Source organism: Mastomys coucha, unplaced genomic scaffold, assembly GCF_008632895.1.
Source record: "Mastomys coucha isolate ucsf_1 unplaced genomic scaffold, UCSF_Mcou_1 pScaffold22, whole genome shotgun sequence".
Taxonomy (NCBI): Eukaryota; Metazoa; Chordata; class Mammalia; order Rodentia; family Muridae; genus Mastomys; species Mastomys coucha.
The window spans coordinates 92,727,351-92,738,368 of record NW_022196905.1 but is presented as its reverse complement, the minus strand read 5'-3'; the positions used below and the strand labels follow the sequence as shown (position 1 = coordinate 92,738,368).

At 40.3% G+C, this 11,018-nt stretch overlaps 1 protein-coding gene and 1 pseudogene across 10 annotated transcripts in view; both read left to right on the top strand.

Moving 5' to 3' along the window:
- Lin54 (lin-54 DREAM MuvB core complex component) overlaps positions 1 to 4,190 on the top strand; it is a 60,606-nt gene extending 56,416 nt beyond the window's left edge. For all 9 annotated transcript variants that reach the window (XM_031336963.1, XM_031336965.1, XM_031336959.1 and 6 more), the window contains one exon: positions 1,938 to 4,190. In XM_031336963.1, the coding sequence (XP_031192823.1) occupies positions 1,938 to 2,139 (202 nt within the window). In that variant the 3' untranslated portion in view covers positions 2,140 to 4,190. The remainder of the gene's footprint in view (positions 1 to 1,937) is intronic.
- A 5,710-nt stretch (positions 4,191 to 9,900) lies between these two features.
- Positions 9,901 to 11,015, top strand: LOC116067940 (annotated as a pseudogene). Its single transcript, XR_004109365.1, has one exon. The product of XR_004109365.1 is annotated as a 14-3-3 protein zeta/delta pseudogene (transcript).
- The last annotated feature ends 3 nt before the right edge of the window (positions 11,016 to 11,018 follow it).

The window sequence follows — 11,018 nt, the reverse complement described above, 5'->3', positions numbered from 1 at the left end:
TGGCTGTTAGGGTTTCTTTCTTCCTTTTTTTCTTTTTATTGTTAGGGATAGGATCTTACTATGTGGCTCATTCTGGTTTTGGATTTGTAACTCTTCTACCTCAGTCCCAGACACAAACGCACCATGTTAGTGCACACTATAATTAAAGCTATGCTTTTGAGAAATTGTATACAACTAGGCAAGATGGACCTGATTGATCACCAGAACATGCAGTGGAAAGCTGGGTGTGAGTAGTGAGATAGACTAGAAATCCCTGCTCTGGAGAGCTCGAGACAGGAGAATCCCAGGACCTGTGGGCTAACCCCATAACCTCCTCCGCGAATCTCAGGCCAGCTAAGCCCTCCCTCAAAAGACAAGGTAGATTGCACCCACAGAGTAACATCCAAAGTTGTCTCCTGTTGTACTCACACACACACACACACACACACACACACACACACACACACACACAAATATACTAAGAGAAAGAAAAAAAAAATAGGATGAAACCAGCGTGCTCACTTAATCTTGTTGATGTCTTTTTTTCCCTTTCCTTCCCATTTTATAATAATGAGCACTTTCATTATTATTACTATTATTTTACAATTTTTACTATTTTGCTATTTACTATTATTGTTGTTATTATTTTATTATTAGTAGTATTATTATTAATGCTTTATTAGTATCACTAATAAGATAAATTATATCATATTCTTACAGTAAAACATTTCAATCCATCCCCCCAAATTTATATTAATGCTTTCTAAAGTGCCTTTTTAAAAGTTCAGTATTCCGGTGCTGGAGAGATGGCTCAGTGGTTAAGAGCACTGACTGTTCTTCTAGAAGTCCTGAGTTCAAATCCCAGCAACCACATGGTGGCTCATAACCGTCTGTAATGAGATCGGATGCCCTCACTGAAGAGAGCTGCAGTGTACTTACATATAATACATAAATAAATCTTAAAAATTAAAAAAAAAAAAAGTTCAGTATTCTGCCAGGCAGTGATGGCGCACACCTTTAACCCCAGCACTTGGGAGGCTGAGGCAGGTGGATTTCTGAGTTGGAGACCAGCCACATCTACAGAGTGAGTTCCAGGACAGCCAGAGCTACACAGAGAAACCCTGTCTCGAAAAACCAAAAAAAAAAAAAGTTCAGTGCTCCAGTACAGGTGTGTGACAGTCTGAGGTTCATTTACTCTCAGACCTTAATTTCTGACTTTATGGAGTGTCACTGATTTGCTTGGGTCTGCTTAGTTGGTCCTTAGATTGTTAGTTACTTGAGTTAATCTCTCTCAGGCCTTCAAACTACTTGGCTACACTGTAGCAACTTCGTAGACCAGTCTCTATTTTCTCCTTTGTTGTGTGTCTTGTGTTGGAACAGTGCAGGGTTTTGGTGTGCTTTTTTGTTTTGCTTTGCTGTTTGAGGCAGGGTCCTGTACATAGCTCTGGATCTTCTGGAACTCGCTTTGTAGACAAGGTTGGCCTCAAACTCAACGAGATCCTCCTGCCTCTGCCTCCTTCTTGTGTGTCACCCACATGGCTTTTGTTTGTTCTTTTTACATCATATGTAGTGTTTATTAAAATGGCTCTGTGTCAGAAAAGAGACGCCAAACCAGAACAGCGCTCACGGAACAGTTGCACATTGAGGAGGTTTTAGTGGCAGAAACACCCAGTACATATGGAATCACATCTTAGCCAGATAACATTGTCTGGGAAGTAAACCATTTATGTTAAATATATTTCCTGGTAAATGTTTTTAGACTTGTTCCCTGAGACCAAACCCATATCTTCGGGCTCTTGAGGATATGCTCCTGTCTCAGAGCTGTTCCCCTAGGCTGCTGCAGCAGGGCATGCTCCTGTCTCACAGCTGATTCCCCTAGGCCGCTGCAGCATACAGGACTGGTAGAGTTCCCAGGTCAACCATGATCATCTGTGTTTCTCTCTCAAAACTCATTTCAGATTGCCATTTACATTTGTAACTAAAGAAGTAGCTGAAGCCACGTGTAACTGCCTTCTTGCCCAGGCAGAGCAGGCAGACAAGAAGGGGAAATCAAAGGCGGCGGCAGAGCGGATGATCCTTGAAGAATTTGGACGGTGTTTGATGAGCGTCATCAACTCTGCAGGAAAAGCAAAGAGTGACCCCTGTGCCATGCACTGCTAACTCTTGCACAAAAGACTGAATGGAACTGTACAGAAAATTTAAGGTGCCGGGACACTTGATTTTCTAGAAGATAGTTTTAACAATTACTGTATTTTAATTCAGCCTTTGTTTTAAGAGATCTGAAACTAAAATATTGAAAGAGAAGAAATTTTAAATGAAGAAATTAGTACATTTTAAATCTTAGTTAATTCTACCTATGCCCCTTCTAAATTTTTTTTCTTTAAAAAATTTTCTTTTATTGTATTATATATTTTTTTAATTTGCTTGGGTTTCTTAAGAATTAGATGTTCTGTCTTGATTCTATTGACAAAGAACATTCATAAATTATTGTACTATCATTTATAATGTATGGTGTTGTATGACTTTGTTCAGTAGAAAAGGCCAAAGTACCATGGGGATTAACCATTCTTTGGCTGCAGACCCAGAACATTCATAGGTGGAATGTCCACATAACCAGATTCTTAGTGAAACATATTTAGAAGACATTTTGTTTAGACAAACACCATCCTTTAAAAAAAAAAATCAGATTTTTAGGGTGGATTCTGGAATGCTGTCTGTTGTCTCTTTGGGAATATCAGAAGGGAAAACAGTCCCCACCACACTTTTCAGATATAAACATTATATTTTCTTTAAAGGAAGCAAAATATTAAGGGACAGTAGTTTTCAGAATACAGGCTGTGTCTCAGATGAGGAATGGCTGACATGGTCTGGGGCGTCTTCATTGTCTCTGAAGGAGGTGGTATGCTTTACAATAATTGTCAAAGTGATTATGGCTAATTACTAAAATAAGAGACTGAGTTGAAGTAAACATTTTGTGTTGTGATGATGAACTCATAAGCACCAAGTCCAAAGTGTGATTTGATGAACAAGTGAGGACACAGAGCTGTGAGGTTATGTATGATGAAGCTTTATGCACTCACTTCTCTGCAGACCTTTTGAACTGAGTTCGAATCCATCTGTGACTCTTAGCTGGTTTACTGAAATGGGCCTCCTAGCAGCTTCTAGAATTGTAGTGAGCTTTTTATAAAGGAAGTTTTAATACAGCATTGTTTTTAAACAGTAATTTGGTAAGCTGAAGTATGTGTGTTCTTAGATTCGCAAAAACAACCTAAATATTCTTCAGTAATTAAAAACTGAATGAACTTTGGAGCCTATTGTAATAGGACTTGAGTTTATGACAAGCAGAAAAATATGTTGGAATTGAGGCATTTTGTAAGGTACCTTAATCCTTGGTAATTATTAGCACATGATTATTGCCCTTCCTACAAGGACTCTATAGTTGTAAGTAGTAAGTATGTATATATGTTCATATGAACATGAAAGATATAGACAATAGACATTAACCCAAAGAGGATTCCGTTATTCATTTAAGCATCCTCCCTTTAAAATGGTTTTATAAGATGACAGTGCAGTAACTTAAGTGTAGCTAGTGCAGGCGTCCTTAGCACCTCAATCTAGAGTGTCTAAGTAAATTATGTATAAATGTAAATTACTCTAAGAGGACAAAATAATATCTAATCAAGTTATTTTTCAAAAGACTGCAATAAGTTTTTGGTCTAAACCTAAACTTTGTTCATTTTGTATATATTATGTGTTAATTCTAATTGCACCATTGTGATGTGTATTTATATACAGTGTGCACAAAATGTTTGTGAATTTTTTATTACAATTGTAGATTATGTATGATGGCATTGCTTAAGATTGTTTTGCTTGTAAAAATTTGAAGGTGCAATCAAAGCTACTAGTTTTGATTTTTTAAAGAAGCTTTTAACGTATCAGTCCCTTCTGTGTGGTTCTAACTGAACAACTTTTTGTATTAGGCATTTGCATCAAATTGCTGAACAAAGTTAATAGCCACATTAAATCACCAATTTCAAAAGATTATTTGGGGAGGGTTCTGTCTATAATTTTTAAGCCCTATTTACATCCCAAAGTAGAAAGATTATATTTACTAGAGCTATTCAAAAAGTACACTTTTCTATATTGTAAAAACAGGGCAGAAGAATAAATCATACAGAAAATAAACATTTATACTATTCTGTAAAAAAAAAGTTTTGCATTTTTTCTTTAGTTTAACAATACCAGTTTTAAGCATTTGCCATGCAGGGAGCCTTTTAAGTCACCTGATTTTCAAGTTCATTTGACTTTACTTCTGAAAACACTTTAAAGCTAACATTGCCAATTCCTTAATGTGAACTGCATTGAGATGAGAATGCCTGCTTTCCTCTGCTAAGGCAGAGATGCTGTCCACTTTCTTTTAGCTACATGATACAGGCACGGCTACTCTTAGTTCTTGTGCTTCTGAGGAGGTAAAAGCACTGCAGGTCTTGTCTGTGAGAGGGCAGTGTGGTGTTGTAGGTACGCAGTGAGCAGAGCACTGGGTGAGGAAGGAGGGTGGGTGTGTAACTTCACCATCTTTTGACACGTCATAACCGAAACTTTGCAATCTTATGAAAAATAGGAAGAAAATACCTTCAGAAAGGTTTCCGTTTTTGCTCTGTAATGCTGATTAGGAGGACTCATTGGGTCACTGCAGCTTCCCTGTTACCTTCAGCTCTACCTCAGAGCAGATGGATCCTTCAGCTGTGCCTCAGGGCAGATGGGTCCCTTAAACACTGTGATCTGTTTTGTGTTGTGGAGATGAGCTCTGGACCTTGGGTAGCCCAGTAAGCACTTTGTCCCCGCACCGTGGTCAAAGCCCTGTCTTAAACACCTTACAGTTTTTCTGGACCATCCACTCAAAGCCCCAGAGCCAACTAGACTTTTCTATTTAAGTGCTTTCTCCTCTTCCTCCCTCCACTCTTCTTCCTCCTCCTCCTCTTAATTAATTTGCTTCTGTCGGGGATTGAACCTAGGACTTCATGAATGCTGGTCAAGTGTTCTGCTGCCAACCTCTATCTCCCAGTAGTAAAGCTAATTTCTATTATATAAAATATTTAATTTTTTAAGATTTATTATTACATGTAAGTACATTGTAGCTGTCCCCAGACACACCAGAAGAGGACATCAGATCTCAGGGTTGTGAGCCACCATGTGGTTGCTGGGATTTGAACTCAGGATCTTCAGAAGAACAGTCAGTGCTCTTACTCACTGAGCCATCTTGCCAGCCCAGTTTCTTTAATACTTAATCTATAGATCAGATTTGAGGTTTTTGTTTGTTTATTTAGGTTTTCTTTCTCTTCTTTTTTTCTGGACAGTGTCTTCCTAGGCTGCCCTCAAATTCATGATAGTCCTCCTGCCTCAGTTTTCCAGAGTGCTAGGAGGACTTATAGATGTGTGTCACTCATCTGGTGTTTTTGTCTGGTTTGGTATTCTTGAGGCATTGTCTCATGTAGCTCAGGCTGCCAGTGGGGAGGATGCATGTGAACCCCCGCTTCCTCTCTTCCACCCCCCATTCCATGACACGGGTGCCACCACACTCAGTGTCTTGTGGGTTATAGTTTTGGCTTTCTTGTTTGTTTGTTTTTAGAGATTTATTTTTGATTTTGTGGCTGGGGGCTATGGGGAGAACATGTGAATGAATCTGAACGCCTCCTCCCTTCACACCAGAGTTGCAAGGTCCCCTGCAGCCAGTTACATAGTCATAAACTGCCCTGACCTAGGAACTGGGACAGAGCTCAAGTATTCTACACGCTCAGAACTGCTGAGCCATCTGTCTGCCCTCATCTGTGTGTGGCTCTGTCTTTCTTTAAGATTTATGTCTTTTATGTATTCAAGTGCTCCATCTGCATGCATACCTGCACACCAGAAGAGCACATCGGATCCCATTGTAGATGGCTATGAGATGCCACGTGAGTGTTGGGAATTGAACTCAAGACCTCTGAAAGAAGAGTCAGTGCTCTAAACCTATGACCCATCTCTCCATCTTCTTGTTTTTGTTTTTCAAGTGGTTTTTAGATCCCTGATTGAACTCAGGACCTTTTACATGCTAAGCAGGCATATTACCCTACAAGGTAGGCTTCAAGATCTAGCCATGTGAGATGTTTTGTTTCGTTTATGACAGGGTCCTCACTATGTAGACCTTGTTCACTTGCAGACAGCTCAGCTATGTACACCAGGCTGGCCTCGAACTCACATACCTCTGTGTGCCTCTGTCTCTGCAATTTCTAGGATCAAAGATGCGCAGCGCCATGCTGGCCAAGGCCTTTAACAACAGATTATATATTTCTTAAATGATAATTTTTTTGTGGCACCATTTAAGACATTCTTTTTTATTTTGTTTGTTTTTTTGTTGTTGTTGTTTTTTCAAGACAGGGTTTCTCTGTATAGCCCTGGCTGTCCTGGAACTTACTCTGTAGACCAGGCTGGCCTCGACATTTAAGACATTCTTAACTTCTGCTAAATACTAAGTATATTCAAGGCATTAGATCATTGGGACTTTTATAACTCTGTAATAAGCAAAGGAAAACTGACAGTATATAAAAAGAATACATCATATCAGGAATAAAAAGATGAGCCAGTATTTTAATCAGTGAAATTCACTACATATATATAAATGAGCATCACATCTTTAACATTTCAGGAAGTATTGGTGAATCTAGAAGAATTTTGAATTGTATACTTTTTAAAAAATGAGCGTTATGGAATGTGAATTATATTTCAAAATTTTTTTTTATAAAAAAACCAACTTTTTAAGCAAACTAAGACTAACCAGATAAAGTGTTTACAAAATGCCACGGTGAGCCACACTCGTATTTTCTCTGTGAGAACAGGAACAAGACATTCCTAGTCATTGCTTTGTAGAGGTTCTTTATTTCATAAGGCAAGGCAAGAGACAGGCCCACAGACTGGAAATGAGTGCGAAGCCTGTGCTTAGACGATGAGATTGCCTGTACAGAAAAGTCAAAGAATTGAATGAAAGCTATCACCTAGCTTAGCAAGTATGCAAGAGTCAGGTATATTTCCACACATGAGCAACAGACATTTAGAAATAGAAGTTTTAAAATTACCATTTATAATAGCATAAAAAACATGAAATACGAGTATGCACATACAGTCTATATGCTGAAAAGTACCAAATTTAGATTTAGAAAAGATTTTCTGAGTTCGAGGCCAGCCTGGTCTACAGAGTGAGTTCCAGGACAGCCAGGGCTATAGAGAAACCCGGTCTCAAAAACACCAAAAAAAAGAAAAAAAGAATATTCCACTGCCTCATAATTATAAAATTCAGTGTGATGCCATTTCTTCTCAAATTCATCTGTAGGTAGAGTGGAACTCCCTGCAGGAATTAATGTAGATATTAACAAGTAGATGGTAAGAAAAAACAAACAAACAAAAAACAATATCCAAAAAAGATGTGTAAACATGCAGTTGGAAGACTCATACTTGATTTCAAACCTGATATAAAGCTACAGTGGTCAGGACTGATGTTGGTGAAATGGCGGACCATACATCGATTAGAGCACATCAGAGTGGACATAGACTCACATGTTTATGAATGTCAGTGTGCAAAGCAATCTGAAACAGGGATATCTGTACTTTACATGTATGCCAACCCATTCTTTATATCTAAGTTAACCAAAAGTGAGTTGTAACTTTGTGAGGTTGCTTTCCATTACTGCTCTAAAACATTGACCAACAGCAGCTTGAGAAAGAAGTGGTTTATTTCATCTTACATTTCCAGGTAACAATAGTCTGTCAACCAGTAGGAACTGAAACAGGCCTTGAGGGGAAGCTGGCTTGCTCCCCACACTCGTGGGTCAGCTGTCTTTTATTTCCCAGGACCGCCTGCCCAGGGGCCATACCACCTGTAATGGGCTGGGCCTTTCCAGATCAAGCCCTCCCCAGATCAAGCAGCAATCAAGAAAATGCCCCAGACACTTGCCTATATTTGATGGATGTGTGCCACGGACCGGGGTTTCTCAAGGGGGTCCCCTGTTCCGCGGGACTAGGGATTCTGGCCAGGTGGGCACGGGATTCGGCTTTGACAAACAGACTACACACGGGTGGTATAAAATCTGAGTGTATTTCTTTAAAAATGACATGAGGCTTTTACAATCATTGCAAAAGAGAAATGAAAAATCTGGCAGCTCAACAGTTGAGGTACCTCTGAGGCTATCTGAAACATACTGGGTCTAAAGTAGCAGCTATCTCTTCTGAACTGGTGCTGCATCCCCCGGGCCCAGAGCACTTGGGCCCCGGGGGACTGCGAGAGATACATGAATCTGAGTCCTAGCCCATCTAAGTTCTAGTGCTACTCCTGCATGTGAGTCCAAGTCCTTCTTCTTCCAGTCCTAGTGTTAGACTGAAGTCACGTAGGCAAGCGACCCCCACACACCAAGGTCAGTAGGGTCTGGTAGCTAGGTGTGAAGCAGATGGAAGAGGGGTGGAGCCCTCTCTGTTGAGGTATTCTTATGCTAATTCTCTGGTTCTTGCTGGAGGCGGGCAGAGGAGAATCTTGACCTAACACTTTCAGCTAAATGTCTTAGAGTGAGAGAAACCTTTTAATTACTCTCTAGTACTTAAAACATTAAACTAGGATAGTTGGAAACATTGGTGAAAGTCAGAAAGCAATGTCTGAATTTTTTCTTGCAAGCTGTAAGAAAATGATATCTTGGTGAGTTCCTAGCACACTAGTACGAGGACATATCTGGGCCACCTCTGAGTTTGGGGTGCCAGGCGACAATGCGAGGCAGGAGACTGACTTTCCTTGAAGTTTACGCCTCAGATACCGCCTTCACGCAAAGTGTGCGTGGCAGATGTGTTCTCTTATTTAAGATTCCCTCTTCCCCAATGACTCTAGCCATGTCCAACTGACAAACAAACACAAAACACAGTGACTTAAGTGGAAAACCTAAACTACTAAAGAGTAAGAAAAAAAACCACAGAAAGTCTCTAGGACCTTGAATGAGAAAAGATTTCTTAATTTGAAAATATTAGACTAATTAAAAAGTGTTCCATCTAATGTAGGCTAGTCTAGCCTGGAGCACACTTTGTAGCTGAGCGAGTGTAAACATCAGTGTGTTTGTTTGCGGACCCATACAGGTCATAGGGCAGTATGGAGGCAGTTCCTTCTCTTTTCCCACAGTGTGGGCCCAGGGAATGAACTCTCACCAGATTCTGCCCTGAATTTCTTACTCTCTTGCTCCCACCTCCCAGGTGCTGAGATTACCATCATGCCCATTTTTTAATATTAAAAAAAACCCTACATTTATTTACTATGTATGGAGGACTCGGTTTTCTCCTTCCACCACGTGGGTCCCAGAAATTGAACATCACACTTGGCAGCAAGCATCTTGGGGAAAAGCATACCTTTTTGATAATGGTGTTGAGGATCAAATCTAGGGCTCTGTGCATACTCAACAAGCATTCTACAAACTAGACTATATCTCAGACTCCATAGTAAAAAACGTTACATGGGGCTGAAGAGATGGCTCAGTGGCCAAGACCTATTACTGCTCTTCTAGAGGTCCTGAGTTCAATTCCCAGCAACCACATGGTGGCTCATAACCATCTGTAATGGGGATTCGATTCCTTCTGGCCTGTAGACAGGACAATGTATACATAATAAATAAATAAGTCTTTTTTTTTTTAAAGAAATACATGCTTTTCAAATGACACTGACATGAAAACAGAAAGCCACAATCTCGAATTGCATGTATATCCAGAATACATAATGTACAAGAAAACAGCCTTTTGAAGTAAAAAGTGAGCAGACATTGAACCTAAAGAGATATGCCATATGTGCAGATGAGAGCCTGCCAGTATTAGCCATTAAGAAAACAAAAGGCGGAGCCGGGTCAGTGTGCTGCTATCCACCCTGAATTCAGAATATCCAGTTATGGATAAAAATGAGCTGGTGCAGAAGGCCAAGCTGGCCGAGCAGGCAGAGCGATATGATGACATGGCAGCCTGCATGAAGTCTGTCACTGAGCAAGGAGCTGAGCTGTCGAATGAGGAGAGGAACCTTCTCTCTGTTGTTATAAAAATGTTGTAGGAACCCATAGGTCATCTTGGAGGGTTGTCTCAAGTATTGAGCAGAAGACGGAAGGCGCTGAGAAAAAGCAGCAGATGGCTGGAGAACACAGAAGATCAAGACTGAGCTTCGAGACATCTGCAACGATATATTGTCTCTTTTGGAAAAGTTCTTGATCCCCAATGCTTCGCAGCCAGAAGGCAAAGTCTTCTATTTGAAAATGAAGGGTGACTACTACCGTTACTTGGCCGAGGTTGCTGCTGGGGATGACAAGAAAGGAATTGTGGACCAGTCACAGCAAGCATACCAAGAAGCATTTGAAATCAGCAAAAAGGAGATGTAGCCAACACACCCCATCAGACTGGGTCTGGCCCTGAACTTCTCTGTTCTAACAAGAACCTGAACTCCCCAGAGAAAGCCTGCTCTCTTGCAAAAACAGCTTTCGATGAAGCCATTGCTGAACTTGATACATTAAGTGAAGAATCGTACAAAGACAGCACGCTAATAATGCAGTTACTAAGAGACAACCTGACATTGTGGACATCGGATACTGAAGGAGACGAAGCAGAAGCAGGAGAAGGAGGGGAAAATTAACCGGCCTTCCAACCTTTGTCTGCCTCGTTCTAAAATTTACACAGTAGACCATTTGTCATCCATGCTGTCTCACAGATAGTTTTTTTGTTTATGATTTATGACAGGTTTATGTTACTTCTATCTGAATTTCTATATATTTCCCATGTGGTCTTTATGTTTTAATATTAGGGGAGTAGAGCCAGTTAACTTTAGGGAGTTACTCGTTTTCATCTTGAGGTGGCCAATATGGGATGTGGAATTTTTACATGAGTTACACATGTTTGGCATAGTACTTTTGGTACATTGTGCCTTCAGAAGGGCCAGTGTTAAAACTGCTTCCATGTCTAAGCAAAGAAAACTGCCTACATATTTGTGTGTTCCGGGGGGGGGG